The 19329-nt window shown below is 43.1% G+C and overlaps 1 protein-coding gene across 17 annotated transcripts in view; it reads right to left on the minus strand.

Moving 5' to 3' along the window:
* Nucleotides 1–883: 883 nt before the first annotated feature.
* Nucleotides 884–19329, minus strand: part of madd (MAP-kinase activating death domain) — a 105458-nt gene continuing 87012 nt past the window's right edge. For 10 of the 17 annotated variants that reach the window (XM_064335747.1, XM_064335738.1, XM_064335750.1 and 7 more), the window contains 10 exons: nt 17716–17836; nt 17522–17627; nt 16321–16431; nt 15525–15632; nt 14906–15070; nt 14267–14339; nt 10519–10625; nt 8019–8088; nt 4591–4637; nt 884–3077 (listed from right to left, as the gene is read on the minus strand). In XM_064335747.1, coding sequence (XP_064191817.1) covers nt 2964–3077; nt 4591–4637; nt 8019–8088; nt 10519–10625; nt 14267–14339; nt 14906–15070; nt 15525–15632; nt 16321–16431; nt 17522–17627; nt 17716–17836 — 1022 coding nt within the window. In that variant the 3' untranslated portion in view covers nt 884–2963. The remainder of the gene's footprint in view (nt 3078–4590; nt 4638–8018; nt 8089–10518; nt 10626–14266; nt 14340–14905; nt 15071–15524; nt 15633–16320; nt 16432–17521; nt 17628–17715; nt 17837–19329) is intronic. The other 7 variants (XM_064335741.1, XM_064335746.1, XM_064335745.1 and 4 more) reach the window with 1 other exon arrangement.

Genomic DNA, 19329 nt, shown 5'->3' on the forward strand with positions numbered 1-19329 from the left:
ACACACCTCAAAGCTTTGCAAGAACTACTTGAAGACCAAAGAAGTCCAAGGAGTCCTGACTGTCATGGACTTTCCTCCACAGTCATCTGACCTCAACCCCATTGAACATTTGTGGGGGCACTTGAAGACTGAGAAAGCCACGCATTCTGTGACATCACAAGAAGCTCTTTGGAACATTGTCAAATCATGCTGGGATAACATGGGTCATCAGGTTATGCACAAACGTGTGGAGTCCATGCCAGCTCGAGTACATGCTGTTATTAAAGCAAAAGGGGGACATACCAAATACGAAGATATTCTTAAGTTCATGTACATTTTTCAAAAATTCAACTTTTCACTCAAATTGTTAAGCTGATATTATCATTTATAATGAAAGAATTAGTATTACATTCAAAACAAATGCAAAATAGAAATATCTTGACTAGTGGTCTCAGGCTTTTGGACCCCACTGTATGTAAACAAAATTATGAATAATGCACATATGAATAATGAACAAATGAACAAAATTCATAAAACTGCTGTGCATTATATCTTAATAAAACATTAATGCAGATCTACTGTAGTAATCTTGCAAAACCTCCAAAAAAATAATCTGTTCTGGTTTCATGTGGGTGGATGGGCCTCACTCTCTATTGACCACTTATGCCAGCGGGCACAGAGTTGTCAAATCCCAAAAGCAGTTGTAACTGGATGGGAACTTATTAAAATAAATTCTGAATAACACACATTAACTCCAAGAACAGAAATGGACAATTTCACCAAAAAACAACAACTATTTATTTTTTTCTTCAGAAGCATGAAGTAGCCAGAAGTGGCTTTGTCTGCATTTAGTGTCAGCTCAATATTTACATACAAAAGAAATAAAGGGAATCAAACAAAATGGTCACTTCAGGTTGGACGTGTTTTATTTTCATATTGCCAAAGCTGTACATCTTCTATAAATACTTTAACACTGAAATATTTACAACTCGTTTTGCGTTCGTTTCCCTCTCTCAACAGCAGCAGACATAGACATTATATATCATATTTTCTAAACAAGTCACAGACATTTTCAATATTATTTACTGTAATATAGAATATTGTACGACTGTCCCACCCCTCCCCCCACTCCAAACATCTGCATTCGGAGATTCTTCCCTACCTGAGCCGGTCTATTTGAAATGCTATATTTACACCATACTTAACTTGTCTATTTTTCAGCATTGCAAATTCTAAAGGAATTCTTACTCCTGTAATTAGCAATGATGTGCAAGGACTATACAGAAGTATTCAGTAGTTTCTTGCTTTAAAAACTCAGATGAAAAAAAAAACCCTAAGACGACCACAAATCCTATGGCTAAAATTTTCCAAACATTATGGGAACAATTACAACAGACAGACCTATCTCCACTACAGACATACACATTACATCAGGACTGAAAATAACAGTAGTTTTACATCTCAAGGAGATAGAATCTCCAAACACAGCTGTTACCTATTCATAAATAGATTAAGAAATATCTCCTTATATTCATATTAGCTTCTTCTTTATACAAACAAATCCACTTTACGGTCTTACCCTCGAGAAATGCAAGAGGCCAGTAGTTTAAGTTCCAATCAGTCTTTGACCCATTAGCCTAACGTATTGCACATCTAGTGGACAAACAACAGCTGAATTGAATTGTAGCATTTGCAGTGAAATGTACAGCATTTCTTTTTTAAAATAATTTTTCTTAGTAGCATGCAATTCAATACTGCTGACCACAGACACAAACGTTATAACTAGCACAGTAGATAAACCTTGGTAGGCAAGCTAAAGAGAAGCACATATCTTTTACCAATCACAATATAGGAGTTCAATGAAGACCTGGAGCGACACAATTGGTCATTTGACTATTTCAATGTAATAATTATGTTATTCTTTCTGGTAGTCCCTGCAGCATTCAGGCAAAATGCGGAAAGACATTTACAACTCCCCACTGATTAATACAACTGAGATCTATTGAGCACTCCACAGCTGTGCTTTTTAAATGTTTCCTTAATTTATACATCGTAAGACTAAGGTTTACGATACCGTAAAAGCACATATAATATCCATTATGCAATCAAGAGCGGTAGGGAGTTGAGGCTGGGCTTAAAGAGTGGCAAATGTGCGCACTGAGGGCCACTGCATTTTAGAGGTTTTTCAAAGCACGCTTCCCTGCGACGTGGCTCAGGACCCAATTGTAAGCTGGAACCTGCATTTCTTTTCTTATCCAGTCAAAATAATCGTTTAAATAAAACAGTCAGATGCAGAAATAAATAAGCATTAATGGAACAACAGCAGTACATTCATTATTCCACTTAAAATAATCTGTGTAAACGTGGAGGTGAGGCAGGGAAGAGGGGGTGGGGAGACTGAAAGGGGAAGAATAGACAGGTTTGAGCAGTTGGGTAGGACAGTATTGGGGTGCAACAGAAGACAAGTGACTCGACATTGAACTACCACCCATTGCATTAACAACATGGGGATGTAGGGGTGGAGGTTAAGGGTAAGTGTGAACTGGCAGGTGGAGGCTATGGTGTGGGGGGGGGGGGGGGTAGAGTAGGGGTACAGACTAACTGGTGTGGGGGGGGGGAGATAGCGTTGTGGTATGGACTAGCTAGTAAGGGGCTGGGGGTGATAAAGTTTTGGGGCATAGTCTAGCAGGTGAGGAACCAAGAGAAGAAGGTTTTGGGGCATAGGCTAGCAGGTGAGGAACCAAGCGGAGAAGGTTTTGGGGCATAGACTAGCTGGTGAGGGGCTGGGGAGAGAAGGCTTTGGGGCACAGTCTAGCAGGTGAGGAACCAAGGGAAGAAGGTTTAGGGGCATAGTCTAGCAGGTGAGGAACCAAGGGAAAAAGGTTTTGGGGCATAGTTTAGCAGGTCAGGAACCAAGGGAAGAAGGTTTTGGAGCATGGACTAGCTGGTGAGTAACCAAGGGAAGAAGTTTTCGGGGGCATGGACTAGCTGGTGAGGGGCCGGGGGGACAAGGCCTTGGGCTTGGTCTCCGCCTCCTTCCCCCTCACGGCGGCCATGTAGGAGAAGAGACACAGCACAGAGTAGCAGATCTGGTGAGCCTGCAGAAAGAGCAGAGCAGTTAAAGGCCATTTGTGATGCTGCAATTGAGTAATAATAAGTCTTAGAACTGATTTTACTATGCAATATAATATTCAAATTTAGCCCAGACTGAATATCTGATTGATGAGTTGCAATGCAGTGTGGGTCATTATTCTATAATACTGTATCTCTGAACAACCTATTTTTGCAATGCTGCTGCATATAGACCATTCTGGTGCGAGTAAACTTGGATGATGTTTTTTCGTGGGTGGAGCCAAACTGGTGGCAGGAAGTCTGGTCTCTTGACAGTTTGTCTGATGTAGCAGTGGTTGCAAAAGAATGATCTGAGCGTGATACTTTTATCATTAGCTTGCTAACTCATAGAAAACAATATTATCCTCAGGACACCTTGTCAAATTATTTTAAAGGTTTGTCGGCAAAAGACTAATTAAACAACACTAATAAGAATCCATTAAGAGATCATTGTTCACTACATTGTAACGTTACTGAGGTAATCTAGCTATCTTGTCAGATGGTCCAACTTTTAACTCAGCTAGGGCTAACGCTGCTTTCAAGTATTGTCGGATTTATGATCTACACGAGTTTCCCACCAGGAAGGTCCACATGAACATCTTATTATGTCGGATGATGAGGTTGAGCAGAAAGCGGAAAGTGGAACTCTTGAAAAATCAGCATTCTAGATGCAACACGAATTGGAGTGGCATGTTCCCGACTCGAAAACTACGACCACTTGAAAACAGGGTTTAGTTTAGGCTTAGCTAAGTTTGTGCGCGATCATGCTGGAAAGTGGAAACACATGACATGTATGCCATTTCTCAAATAGCCATGCGTATATAGCCTATACACCACAGTACAATATGCCAGTTCAATAATTCTATGCTTGCCTCATAAACTGATGTTATAAACTTGCCCTGAGCGTTTAGAAGCTACTCTTGCCTACGCGCTAAGGTTGCAAATAATATTGGTCAATGGTGTTTCCCTACTAACCTACTAATGCTAACTTTGTGGAAGCTGCTTAGTTAGCATTAACTGTAAGCTTAATTCATTCATTTCTGGCTTGGTGTGTGTTGAGCACTGGAGAAAACGTCACCCGATATGAAATGGGCAATGCAGAGAGGAGAACTATGCATAGCATCAGTCTGTTCTTATCATAATGTCTGCGCTTAGCTTGGACGATAGCGTCCAATAAAAATGAATACCTTATTTTTTGCCATTTCTCCTTTGACAGGCAATAACACAACAACACATTTTGTCGGTGTTTCAGGAACTTAACCAACTCTCTCTTTATCTCAGTTTTCCTGTTTTCTGTCACCACTATGCATGTGCAACCATCGTGACATAAATGTGATGTACGCTTGTACTAACAGGAGTTTCAATTAACTGACCTTTCAATAACTACATTGCTATGGCCAAGAATCTGCTCAGTGCCATATATTATATAGCTGTACCTAAATGCTAGTACAGTATATCAAAGCCTGATTGGGTTGAGGTACAGGTGGGCAAATCACTCACCATTGGAGTCTTGTACTTGTGGATCACCACTTCTTTAGTTTCAGGAACTACAACCGGACGGGCAAGAGACAAAACAGAGAATTCAACACTGGTTGAAAATCATACGGGAAGTCAAGAGCTGAAATGACAGGGACGTGCACACAGCTGCAATTTCACATGATCATCAAGCAAAGCCATGACAGCTTGTTCCGGGCTGAAAGACAGGCTGATCTTTCAAAGGGGGACTCGCTATGTAGAAGCTACCAAGTTGCATGAACCACTTCTTCCAAGTGATGGTAATGTCGTTTAGTAGACAATATCACGCATTTTGTGTCAGTACGCCTAGCATTTCACCCATTCACGGCAAAGTTACTGTGCAACAAATATTACTTGACAATTCAGACCTACTAATTACATCAGCATTTTCAAGTGGAAGCGAAAAGGCACAGGTATGTTCAAATTAGCTGCCAATGAGACAGTGCCTGCAATAAGCATGCTTTTTACTCAGCAGAATACAATTCAATTAGAACTAACATTCTAATAATAAGAACAATCATGTTAATGCTTTGTTTTCACAAGTGTATGTACATTGGGAAGTACATTGAGACAGTGGGAAATTACATCAGCTATGCAGAGACACAAACGAGGAAAATGGTCTTCAATTATGATGTCCGTCTGTCTGTCTGTCTGTCTGTCTGCCTTTTTGAGTTTGGATAGGTTTTTGGACCTGACACTTTTTAATTTGTACTTCAAGCAGGACAATTAAATAAAATGTAAAAAAATTATCTTGTTGATTTTATGTGAGCATTGTTATAATGTACTGTGAAATTATGTATTTGAAATAATAGCATAAATGTTGTATATCCTAAAGCAAGTGAGCCTAACACCTTTTAGTTCTTATAGAAGTGATTTAGTCCACATATTCCTCTAAAGACATTAGACATGAGTGGGCAGTAGAGAGGATAGGTTGGGAGAGGTCATTCACGCACTGAATGTAGCTCACTACCAGTTATACTTTTATCTGCTAGCTGAGCAAACTTAAGCACATACTGGATTCTTCAACTACATTCTTGAGCCAGGTTCTTTTTGAAAGTGGCGCATATGGGGAAAAATATTTTCCTGACGACATTTATAAAACAATGTATGAATAAGATGTCCTGCTTGTGTGCGTACAAGTAATAAATTCCTTCTGAAAATATGGACAGCTATTACTATTGAGTTATTATTCACTAGCCACTCCATTTGACCGCTGATAGCCAGGTGTTTTGAATTGGACTGGATTTCTGAAATCTGATCCAAGATCCCTTTAATGTAATAGCTATTATATTCATACAAAATTCATGCTAAATTATTGATGATTGATTTGCCCTTATAGTACAGTGCACAGAGGCCTTAAATCAATTCACCAGGGGAGCAAGCAAAAACAGCTAATTACAACATTAGTGCTTAAAGCACAGTAAGTATTAACAATGACAAATGGAGTCAATTCCATTTGCTAGTCATTAGGCTCAAATACTGGATTAATATGGATTAATCTGTATACAAAGACGACCTCCAGGGCCCACAGCAACAAAAAATTTATAACCATGACATATGCAATTATGGAACAAATGATGTGTGTATTGAAACAAAAGACTGAAATGGGAGGGTTTATACACACACACAAAAACAGAAAATGCCTGAAATCAGATTTGAAATTCGAAACAACAAAATGGTTCAAGAAAAGAATACGATTGTTTGCAGTGCAGGTAACTGTAAGCAAATTAAGGCATCAACAGTCATCGTTCATAACACAGTCTCCATCCCAGTAACTCCATCTGTAGACTGTCTGAAAAGGCAAGTTGAAGTTTCTGAGATCTGATATTCTGAAATTTCATTGACCCTACTAAATTTTAGCCAGTTTTATTTTGTAGGCGAATGGCTGAGATATCTTGAACATCTACCCCCGGTTTAAACTCGGCCCACACATGATCATGACAGGGAAGAAGAAGCAACTTCCCAATGGTTTGTTAGCAAAGCACATCCCTGGAGGTTGGGTGGACATATTTTACGTTTGAGTGTCAGCCTCGTAATTCTCATAGCACCATAAGTTTATGAGCCTGACAAGTGAGGCTACTTGCAACAGAACTTGTCAGTTCTGTCACTTGGGGGACTGGACGTACAGGAGCAATCTCTTTCACAAACAGGCGTGGTGGAAAAAAATGCTGAAATAAATTATGAATAAACAGGAACAATGCTAATAAAGCAAACAGGACTCAGTATGTATGTTTAAGGAGGTTTCAAGGGAAACACAGAACTGTTAATTCTGAGTCTCAAACTGAAAATCTCAGTGGGGTGGGGTGGGGTGGGGGGAGGGGTAGAAAAGGTAGCCATGACATCATGGTAGGGGGTGAAAAATGAACTTCATATCTAGGAGAAGGGTGGACATCCACAGAGAGAAGTAGTAGGTATATATAGGTGACAGCACTTTACCTGCTGGAGAATGAAGGTTTTCATAGCAGCGAAGGTGAGGGAACGGATTACAAAAGAAGCACAGAGACACAGCAGTAACTCAAACCTGCACTGGAAGGAGGGAAGGGGAGGGGAGAGGAAGGGGGAAGGGGGTCGCCCAAAAATAGCCTGACTCCTCTGTTAGAAATTCTTCTACGCTAAAAAACGGAACCCCAACTTCAAAAAAAAAAAAAATCTACACCTTGCTCACACTACCTCTCCGACTGACTACCACAACAAATAATCAACTGTGACCCAACTGTGACCAGTTATGACCAAACCTTACCAAACACAACAAACTACAATGGGACTAAAGCTGATAGTCATAATACATAATACAGATATGCCTTCTAAGTTCAATCAATTGTTTTGCTAAGAAATCAAAGGAAACACCTTGGTAGATGTACTCCTTGGCTGATGCCTCTTAACCACAACACTAGTGCCATGTGTCACAATGGACAATTTCAGGCTCCTGAATTGAATTGCTTAACTGGTATTCCAGTTTTATTCAGAATGATATGTGGATGAAACTATTACTCATCCACAGAAGTGAAACAAGCAGACTGCTCTTCAGGGATACAGACTACAGCACTATTTACAGATACGGGACAGGTATCATATGTATTTTTACAATTACTGGCATTTAAGTTAGGTGACCTTTTCTTATTCAATCAAGTCAATCAAACAGCCCAATCAAGTCACTGAACAAAATGGTATTCATATGACAAGAAAAACACAACTTGAATCAAGAAACAATATAAAGGAGGTTGTAACCAATTCAATTCAATGCGCAATAAACACTGGTTAGGATCATTCATAGCTCCTTTTCATAACACTATGCCCTTCTGAGCCTGAGATCTATTTTAACTCTGGGCTTTACCTAAATAATACTTTGTGTGCCAAGAATCTGAGTTACTGCCATGTCGTGTACAAACCTAGTATCAAAATAGTGTAATTACCAAATTCCTCCAGGACAAAGACTCCTTTGACAGTATTGCACTTTTTAATGTGATTCAGCTCTATGAAAACCTAAAAGAAAAAAAAAACAGAACAGAATGGGACAAACATTAGCAAATAACGCAATGGCCCTTGGACACATGAACATATTTTGCTAACAGAAATGGGAACATAAAGATTAAAGAGTTCAACACATGAAAAGAAGGAAAACAAAGACGCCACAGTATGCAAGCCTTTCAACGCTTCAGCAAAAATTAAAAACAAAAACGAAAAGGATGCCACAATAGAGGAATCTCCACGTATGAGTTTTTCCCAGGTATTTCAATGCTGTTTGGTGAAAAATCAGGGCCAATGACAGCCTTCTAAAATCACAATTCCGATTCCCATCATGCTTGTAACTGTACCAAAGACCACGTAATCCACACATGGAAATTCCACTACGGGAACACACATTAAGACTGAATACACTGTCAACGACATACAAAAACTCGGCCACACAGCTAAAAGAAACAATTATAAAGAAAATAGAAACAAATGAAGTGACTGCTAAGAAGCAAAGATGGCAGAAGATGTGTACCTTCCGCTCCTTGCAGGGGGAGAGAGCATGGGAGAGAAATGGTTTGGATTAATATCGGACACAAGAGAGCACAGACACACTGGCGCTCAAAATAGTGCTTTGTGCTAACAGTAGACCCCTCCGAGATGTGATGTATTCAAATAGTAATAATGGTCAATAATGGTCATAAAATTTACAAAGGGGAAAAAACTGTCAAAAATCTGTGGTGTTTGACCTAAATGTGCTGGAACTTTCTGGTTTTGAAAGTCTGTCCCCCGTCAGCAGCCCTAAAACCCTCCATGCATCCTCCTCCAGCAACGAGAGCTGGCACCCACAAATGTAACAGCAACAAGACAAACCCCCCTGACAGATAACCTTCCCATAGCGTTGCAGTGGAGATCTGCCGTGAGAATATTTGCCGTTAGCTACGATGGTTCTCTGAATACTGAACATGTTCATATTCACCTATCAGAGGGGCAACCAACATTGACGGATTATAATCAGATCTACAGTAGCACAAGCACTACCAGCTTACTTGCAGGCAAAATGACAGTTATCATACTACTGCTTAATTTTTATTATTAATAACATCATATTGGTGATTAACCTTTTTTTTTTGTTTTGTGCTAACAGAATTTGGAAAGGACTATTCCTGCCCCTCAAGTGTGCTTTCTCTGGGGATTTGCTGTTCTCTCCTCAAATTCCACAACCAAATACAAGCCGACTAACAAAGTCACAGGCCAGAATATGTCCCTAAATTTTGTTCTTAAAATTAACGTTGAACTGTGTTTGTGAATATTAATGTATTTGTAAGTCATAGCTGAGGACAAATAATGCAAAATAATGAAAAACTTCCAAGTTGACCTTTACCGGCTATCCATTAACTTATAAAGCCTACCAATTTACACAAAAAATTTTGTTATTGTTATTGATCTGACATTTAAACTTGACAGAAGTGACTGAGGGTAATTTTTAGCGTAGGTAGTCCATAAAAATATTTCATAATGAAAGCTAATTAAATTTTCAGTTGGATGCAAGATCTACAAACCACACAGTCTTTTAAAAAATACTGTATCATTAAATACAATTATATTTCTATACAACCTAATGCTATTACCTGATGGAATAATCTAAGAATACCCACACAAACTATGTCAGACGATGTACAACTTGTAATTGTATGCCATTAGTCTCCTTTTTTTACACAAATTTTTACATAAAGTTAGAATATAGATGGGCAGGATTTCAAAGACATCCTTTTATATACCCGAATTAAGTTTTCTGGCAGGCAAAGGAAAAAGAATAATAAAAATGAATGCAGCATATAAATATTTATGGGGGAAATACCAAATATAAATAAAGTCTTTGTCGTGCCTCCGAGCTTACCTCTTGACCAAAAGAGCATCCAATAAGAAAAGTACCCACGAAATAACAAATAATAATGATAGCAATAGTGATACAAACACTTACTGTGAAAATGGGCTCGAGCACAACAGAAGTAACGTACAATTTTCACAAGTAATATGTCAGGAATGCTCACATTTCAAACCACAGATTACGTCCAAAAGACATCAGCAAATAAAAAGTAACATCCAGCAAATGAATAAAGCCAAAACACAATATGGAAGCTTCCTCAAAGATGTCTTTGCATAACAAAAGTCATGTGACTTTCTTCACTTTTTCTTTTTTTTTTTTACTGGTCATAATTCCACAAAATAATGATCATGTACTGTGTTTTTTAGAGATAGTATAATGAATAAAGTTCTTTGTAAAACTATTTATTTATCATTTTTTGGGATCGAAGAACGAACAGGACCTTCTTAGAGGAAACGGGCTGCACACTGTAGAGACGGAGCGCGAGAGAGCGGGAGAAAATGAGAGAGGGAAAAAAGTCGTCAGGGGTCGGCGGCATGCGAGGCCTTTTCGGTCGCGACGGCGCCCCCTACCTGGCTGTGCATGAACTTGAGGTTGATGCCCTCCAGGGTGACCTGCAGCAGCCCTCCCTCTCCTGTCTTCATGTCCTGCACAGGGAACTCCCCGCCCAGCTCTGGCCCTGCAGGAGGGGAATGCAGCTCCGCTTAACTAAAGAGCAAATGCAATCTGTCGCATCGAAATGATGCAACTCACCTTCCAAAAAAAAAAAACGTAAATCATTACAACAAAAGAGCAAATTAAATTGAGTAACTTGTATAAGAGATCAGATATTATATATTCTGTTTATGGCAGGTGCTCGCAGGCTACCAACCCTCCTCACACGCCCCACCTCAGTTCTGTGCTACTTTACTGTGGCCTTCAGGGTGTAATATATTTACTTACTTGCAGGCAGCTGAGGGAGGAATACATACACTTAAGCTGGAGTTCAAACTAAATAGCCTTAATACAGACAGCAGTGCAGATTTTGTTTTAATTATTGTATTTATATGAATCTGTAGGTGACTTATCAACAGTAGTTATCATAAATTGCATTATAAACAGGGTGTAGGCGTTTTAGGCATACAATGCTAAGTACTGTACTATAATCAAGCGTTTTCAGCAAATGTCCCTACCTTAAAGTTTAATTCCTTGTGCTTTAATAACAGTAGGAATGGAAGAATGAACAACCAAGTAAAGATGCTCTGATGAATAAAACCAGTCTGACTGCCAGACAATTTGATTGCCATTATTTAAGTACTGCTCAACTCCTTGGAAATTTGGTACGTAGACTCATTAGACAATGAAGGGGCACAGGGCACCTGACACACTCTCACACACGGTGTAGTGTTCCTGCAGGACCAGCTCACACACACTCACACACAGAGAAGTGCTCCTGCAGGATCAGCTCACACACTCTCACACACAGAGAAGTGCTCCTGCAGGATCAGCTCACACACAGTGTAGTGTTCCTGCAGGACCAGCTCACACACTCTCACACACAGTGTAGTGTTCCTGCAGGACCAGCTCACACACTCTCACACACAGTGTAGTGTTCCTGCAGGACCAGCTCTCACACACTCACATGCGGAGTAGTGCTCCTGAAGGACCAGCTCACACACTCTCACATGCGGAGTAGTGCTCCTGAAGGACCAGCTCACACACTCTCACACGTGGAGAAGAGCTCCAGCAGGACCAGCTCACACACTCTCACATAGGGAGTAGTGCTCCTGCAGGACCACCTCACACACTCTCACACAGGGAGTAGTGCTCCTGCAGGACCACCTCACACACTCTCACACGTGGAGAAGAGCTCCAGCAGGATCAGCTCACACACTCTCACATGCGGAGTAGTGCTCCTGAAGGACCAGCTCACACACTCTCACATGCGGAGTAGTGCTCCTGAAGGACCAGCTCACACACTCTCACACGTGGAGAAGAGCTCCAGCAGGATCAGCTCACACACTCTCACATGCGGAGTAGTGCTCCTGAAGGACCAGCTCACACACTCTCACACGTGGAGAAGAGCTCCAGCAGGACCAGCTCACACACTCTCACATAGGGAGTAGTGCTCCTGCAGGACCACCTCACACACTCTCACACAGGGAGTAGTGCTCCTGCAGGGCCAGCTCACACACTCTCACACAGGGAGTAGTGCTCTTGCAGGATCAGCTCACACACTCTCACATGCGGAGTAGTGCTCCTGCAGGGCCAGCTCACACACTCTCACACAGGGAGTAGTGCTCCTGCAGGGCCAGCTCACACACTCACACACAGTGTAGTGTTCCTGCAGGACCAGCTCACACACTCTCACACACGGTGTAGTGTTCCTGCAGGACCAGCTCACACACGTGGAGAAGAGCTCCTGCAGGACCAGCTCACACACTCTCACATGCGGAGTAGTGCTCCTGAAGGACCAGCTCACACACTCTCACATGCGGAGTAGTGCTCCTGAAGGACCAGCTCACACACTCTCACACGTGGAGAAGAGCTCCAGCAGGACCAGCTCACACACTCTCACACAGGGAGTAGTGCTCCTGCAGGACCACCTCACACACTCTCACACAGGGAGTAGTATCAACAGTAGTTATCATAAATTGCATTATAAACAGGGTGTAGGCGTTTTAGGCATACAATGCTAAGTACTGTACTATAATCAAGCGTTTTCAGCAAATGTCCCTACCTTAAAGTTTAATTCCTTGTGCTTTAATAACAGTAGGAATGGAAGAATGAACAACCAAGTAAAGATGCTCTGATGAATAAAACCAGTCTGACTGCCAGACAATTTGATTGCCATTATTTAAGTACTGCTCAACTCCTTGGAAATTTGGTACGTAGACTCATTAGACAATGAAGGGGCACAGGGCACCTGACACACTCTCACACACGGTGTAGTGTTCCTGCAGGACCAGCTCACACACACTCACACACAGAGAAGTGCTCCTGCAGGATCAGCTCACACACTCTCACACACAGAGAAGTGCTCCTGCAGGATCAGCTCACACACAGTGTAGTGTTCCTGCAGGACCAGCTCACACACTCTCACACACAGTGTAGTGTTCCTGCAGGACCAGCTCACACACTCTCACACACAGTGTAGTGTTCCTGCAGGACCAGCTCTCACACACTCACATGCGGAGTAGTGCTCCTGAAGGACCAGCTCACACACTCTCACATGCGGAGTAGTGCTCCTGAAGGACCAGCTCACACACTCTCACACGTGGAGAAGAGCTCCAGCAGGACCAGCTCACACACTCTCACATAGGGAGTAGTGCTCCTGCAGGACCACCTCACACACTCTCACACAGGGAGTAGTGCTCCTGCAGGACCACCTCACACACTCTCACACGTGGAGAAGAGCTCCAGCAGGATCAGCTCACACACTCTCACATGCGGAGTAGTGCTCCTGAAGGACCAGCTCACACACTCTCACACGTGGAGAAGAGCTCCTGCAGGACCAGCTCACACACTCTCACATGCGGAGTAGTGCTCCTGAAGGACCAGCTCACACACTCTCACATGCGGAGTAGTGCTCCTGAAGGACCAGCTCACACACTCTCACACGTGGAGAAGAGCTCCAGCAGGACCAGCTCTCACACTCTCACACAGGGAGTAGTGCTCCTGCAGGACCACCTCACACACTCTCACACAGGGAGTAGTGCTCCTGCAGGGCCAGCTCACACACTCTCACACAGGGAGTAGTGCTCTTGCAGGATCAGCTCACACACTCTCACATGCGGAGTAGTGCTCCTGCAGGGCCAGCTCACACACTCTCACACAGGGAGTAGTGCTCCTGCAGGGCCAGCTCACACACTCACACACAGTGTAGTGTTCCTGCAGGACCAGCTCACACACTCTCACACACGGTGTAGTGTTCCTGCAGGACCAGCTCACACACGTGGAGAAGAGCTCCTGCAGGACCAGCTCACACACTCTCACATGCGGAGTAGTGCTCCTGAAGGACCAGCTCACACACTCTCACATGCGGAGTAGTGCTCCTGAAGGACCAGCTCACACACTCTCACACGTGGAGTAGTGCTCCTGCAGGACCAGCTCACACACTCTCACACAGGGAGTAGTGCTCCTGCAGGGCCAGCTCACACACTCTCACACAGGGAGTAGTGCTCTTGCAGGATCAGCTCACACACTCTCACATGCGGAGTAGTGCTCCTGCAGGGCCAGCTCACACACTCTCACACAGGGAGTAGTGCTCCTGCAGGACCAGCTCACACACTCTCACACAGGGAGTAATGCTCATGCAGAACCAGCTCACACGCTGCTCACCTGGTTTGATGCTCTGCTGCCTGGCGGCTGCACGCTCCATGCTGTCCTTCACACAGTAGTACAGCTCCCGACACTGAGGGAAGAGGAGAGACACTTTCAACAACCCCGTGACCTCTTCACTTCAAACCACTCCTCTGCAGACATTTACTGCGGACGATTGGTCTCACACCGTAAATAAAACTGCAGTCAATAATGTGAATTAGTCTAGGAATTTGAGGGGGCAGCTTCAAAGGTGAAGCCTTTGTGAAAGGCAGTGTTTCACTAATGCTCGAATCAATAGCATGTTGTTTTAAGGGTTAGGATGCTTGTTATGTGCATTCCCTGTTTTCACACTTACTTTGCCTAAAGACATACTGAACTTAGGCTCATCTGTACCAATACTGCAGAATACAAAGCATTGTGTGGAAAACAAAATTTTGAAAGCAAGCCTCTGAACAGCCTTCTCATGTTCACAGTATTACGAGCCTGACCAGGCTGATGTTCATGGGAGATTAGCGGGAGCTAACCCCGCAAACCGTAGCTTCGCTTTCCAGAAGATTCTTCCCAGTCACTGGACTTGTTCTTCCGGGGGGTTCTTTGAGGTAAACTTGGCGGGCGAGCCGCGGAAAGGCTCCCTGTCCTTGGAGGGCCGGGACTCACCTTCTTGGTGTAGAACTTGTTGAGTTGTGTCTCCTGGCCGTTACGTCTCCACAGGCACAGGACTTTGGTCTTGGGGCAGTAGGTCATGTTGATGAGCTTCTCGTACCACCAGCGCTCGTACACCGTGCCGATGTTGCTTCGCAGGACGATGCAGTCGTCGCACACCTAGGGAGGAGGGGGAGAGCTGTCTTTGCCTGGCCTCACTTTCCCTCTGTCAAAACTCAGGTCTCCTCAGTCTACGTCTCTGCCTCTGTCGTTACGCTCTCTCAACTGCAATTTGACAGCATTCCAGGTCTGCGGTTTCATTCAATCTTTTTGTCCTCTTAAACGCTTCAGTTACATTATCTTGCACCTATATCTGTTATTATAATTTCTCATTTTCTGCAATTGAAAGCTCTCTGCATACAGTCTCAACTTGAAAAATCTCACCACATAAATAGGTTTCATGGACAATGGCAGTCAAATTACAGCCGAATTATGGACCGATGACAATCCGTTTCCATGCAGTTCAAGGTTAAGCGTGAAATTGACACTGCTCGGCTACAGCAGGAACAGCAGTACAGGCGAAGGCCTTGCAGCACAAAGCCTGAGAATGAAAAGGCCTTGCATCTATTCATACCTCCATGAAGAAGATATCTCCTGTGGTGTCCGTTCCAGCATGCACCACAAAAGTCTGCTTCTTGATGTGACGGCTCCCACTGGGCCGGATTGAGAGCTCCCGCCCAGTCTGTAACACAATTGCAGCACATCTTGTCTTACAACAGTGTTCCCCAAGCTATGTGCCACATCAATGGATCCCCCCACTGGTCAGTTGTGGAAGTTTTTGAGGGAAATGACGCATGAAAAAAATGACTTGTATGTCATACATGTTCAATATTTTTGACATACACAAACTAGGAAGGTGCCAGGTATTTAGGCAGGCAGTTGTTTGATCAGTGTGAATGTGAATGGGTAGTGAGCAACATAAATTACTGTCCAAGTTCCATTGTGCATTTAGCGTATGTTAAAAATATTTTAATTCTATGCACATTAAATTATATGAAAAGACGAGTCACCAGAAATATATTTGCTAACATTACTGCCCGTCAGTGTGTACTGAACTGAACTGAACACTGCACCTGAAAATCTTAAGCTGCTTTGCAGTTTCCCACATGGAATAACCTTGCCAAAACATGTTTACTTGGTCCCACACATCTAAGCCAAATGCCTTCTTTCTTTGCCATATTTCTTGCAACTTTAGTGCCTATTTTACTTGCACTACAGCCTAAAGATATTAGGCTACCTGGGGTTTAAAAAAAAAAAAAACTAAAGGAAGATCTCACTCAATTTAATGAATTGCAGTCCAAATGGCAAGAGGCTCGCCAGGGGATTCAGCTGTAAGCACGAGCCTTTGTGTGACAGTAGCATATATTCACCAGGGTGGGCAGCCGCTCCAGAACATCATTGATCTCCTGGCTGTAGGTCAGGCCGATGTGAGACTTCCCCATCAGCCTCCTGACTTTCTTCCTGATGTCATTCTTAGTCACCTGTGCAGGAGACCATCACAGCACTTTAAAGAGTTTCTGTTCATCGCTCAGATGTGCATGTGTGCGCACGTGTGTGTGCAAAACAAAGAGAGTGTGTGTGAGACTGAAGAGGGTACCTTCATCATGAGAATGTAAGCGATCGTGTTGTGTGCCTGTGTCTTACCTGTTACGTGCATTACCTGTTTTCATACTTACTTTTATCAAAAGATGTGCTGAACATAAGCTCAGCTGTACCAATACTTCAGAATACAATTTGTGTGGAAACCAAATTTTTGAAAGCAAGCCTCCGAACAGCCTTCTCATGTTAATAATCTAACAGTAGTATGAGCCTGACCAGGCTGATGTTAGACAAGCGCACCCAATTTTTGGGGAAGTGCTTTGCTAATAAATCAGCCATCAGATGCCTCTGCTGACGAATCAAGACCTTTTGTAGGTACAGTGGGGAAATCAAGTCTGAAATTCAAGACAACTGATCCAACGGCCCGCACCAGCGAAAAACTTCTCAAATCAATCAGATCGTAGACAAAGAGAGCGTGTGTGAGACTGAAGAGGCTACCTTCATCATGAGAATGTAAGCGATCGTGTTGTGTGCGTGTGTATGTGAGAGAGAGGTGTGTGTGTGTGAGACAGAAGAGGGTATCTTCATCATCAGCATGTAAGCGATCATGTTGCGTGTGTGCCTGTGAGTGTGACGGAGAAAAGTACCTTCATCATCAGCATGTAAGCGATCACGTTGTGTGCGTGTGTTTGATTGTGTGGGTGTGTTTGTGTGTGTGAGAGAGACAGAGGAGGGTACCTTCATCATCAACATGTAAGCGATCATGTTGTGTGCATGTGCTTGATTGTGTGGGTGTGTTTGTAAGTGTGTGTGTGTGAGAGAGAGACAGAAGAGGGTAGCTTCATCATCAGCATGTAAGCGATCATGTTGTGTGCGTATGTGTGAGAGTGTGTGTGTGTGTGTGAGAGAGAGGAGGGTAGCTTCATCATCAGCATGTAAGCAACCATGCTGTGTGCGTGTGTGTGTTTGTGAGTGTGTCCGTGTGTGTGTGTGTGTGTGTGTGTGCCTGAGACAGAGGACAGAGGAGGGTACCTTCATCATCAGCATGTAAGCGATCATGTTGTGTAGCAGAGTCGCTAGCAGTCTGTCCTCATCGTCTTCCAGGCGTTTCCGGTCGTGGTCTCCAAGTGACAGGTATCTGCACAGGAGAAGAACACTACAGTCAGCCAGTGCTCTGCTACCTGGCTGCAAACGCCCTGCCCCCTCCATCGGACAGTCCGGCCCACCTGTCAATCATTTCCTGCGGCCCCTGGTCCATGCCCATCCCCTCCCGCTCAAGCATGACAGCGTCCAGGTAGGCATCCTCCCAAAACTGGACCTGGTCCCAGAGAGTGGAGCGCTCCTTACCTGTACACACAGACACACACACACAGATGCACATGCACACACACAGACGCACACACACGCATAGGCACAGACACGTACGCACACACACACGACCTCACAGTAAGTACAATGCCAAACATATTCCAAAAGGGATGACGCAGATGACAGAATAACATACAGGTATTCTGTGTTCACATCTGAGAGATATCAGACCTTTAATTCCCTTTCAGAAACTACTTTCCAATTAATACTCTTTGATGAGTGACAATCAAAGGTCACCATGGGAATAAAAATTGGAAATTGGGATATAAATATATCCAGAAAGGGAACATATAATGCAGATAATCTAGACTTTGTCATGCAAACACAGCAACTAAACAAATGAATTCATAATCCTCTCTGACCATAGTATTTAGCACTATCGGATGTATTAAAAAAAACTGTCAGGTATCCAGTGGTCCAAGGCCTTTTTTATGTACCCATATCAACAGGTGATTTAACAATGCATTCCAGGGCTCATCCAAAAGGGAAGAAAGGCTTGCAGCTAAATTGAACTGAATATTGTTAATGTCACAGGCAAAAATAAAACCCCACTGAGCACCAAGCCAACATGCTAACTTTCTTCATGGAGCAAAGGAGATGTGCTAGAAGCTAATTATAATGCAAAAACATCTACATTCATTATACTGGCATTGCTAAAATGCCAATTTCAATGCCCTCATGTAATGTGATTTCAAGAGAGCGATCATTCGTCATTGGAACTATAATCAATAGTACACATTTTTCGATTTAGACACACAAGATAATTTTTCTCTAGGCTAGGCATGGCCGTGGCATGAGATTGAATGGCAATGCATGTAATTTTCATGAAAACGTAATGGAATGGTAACGGTTCATGAATAATGTAAATTGGTAATGTAGACACTGACAAAAAATGAATGAATTAAAAACAGATTTTCACATGACAATGAGCTTTAAATTATATAGGAATAGGGCCGGAGTGGGTGCAGGTTTTTGTTCTAGCCCAGCACTAAGTCACCTGATTCTCAAGGTCTTGATTGAAGACTATGATTAGGTAATTAGCTGAATCAAGTGCTGGGCTAAAATAAAAACCTGCATGCACACTGGCCCAATTTGGATAAGACTGGACACCCCTGATGTATAGACTACTGCAGGGCTTTCCACCCATGGTCCTGGCATCCTCAATGTGCTGGTTTTTGTTTTCACCTTGGCAACAGTTGCAGTCAAATCCAAGACACCAGGTGAGGTGAGTTAATTGTGTAATCAACCACTTTCACTGATAACAAAAACCAGCGTGCCCTGTGGCCCTCCAGAACCAAGGCTGGGGAGTCCTTGGGGCTTTATAATGGACTGAAAATTGCCCGTTCTCTGTGCATCACCATTTGTGCATCACTATGACCAAGCCAGAATAATAAGAAAAACACCTGCAAAAGGTCAAACGTCAGGATGCACTGTTTGTCTACCAGAGTGGATGGATGAGCTAGAAGCCCAAT

Source organism: Anguilla rostrata, chromosome 5, assembly GCF_018555375.3.
Source record: "Anguilla rostrata isolate EN2019 chromosome 5, ASM1855537v3, whole genome shotgun sequence".
NCBI lineage: Eukaryota > Metazoa > Chordata > Actinopteri > Anguilliformes > Anguillidae > Anguilla > Anguilla rostrata.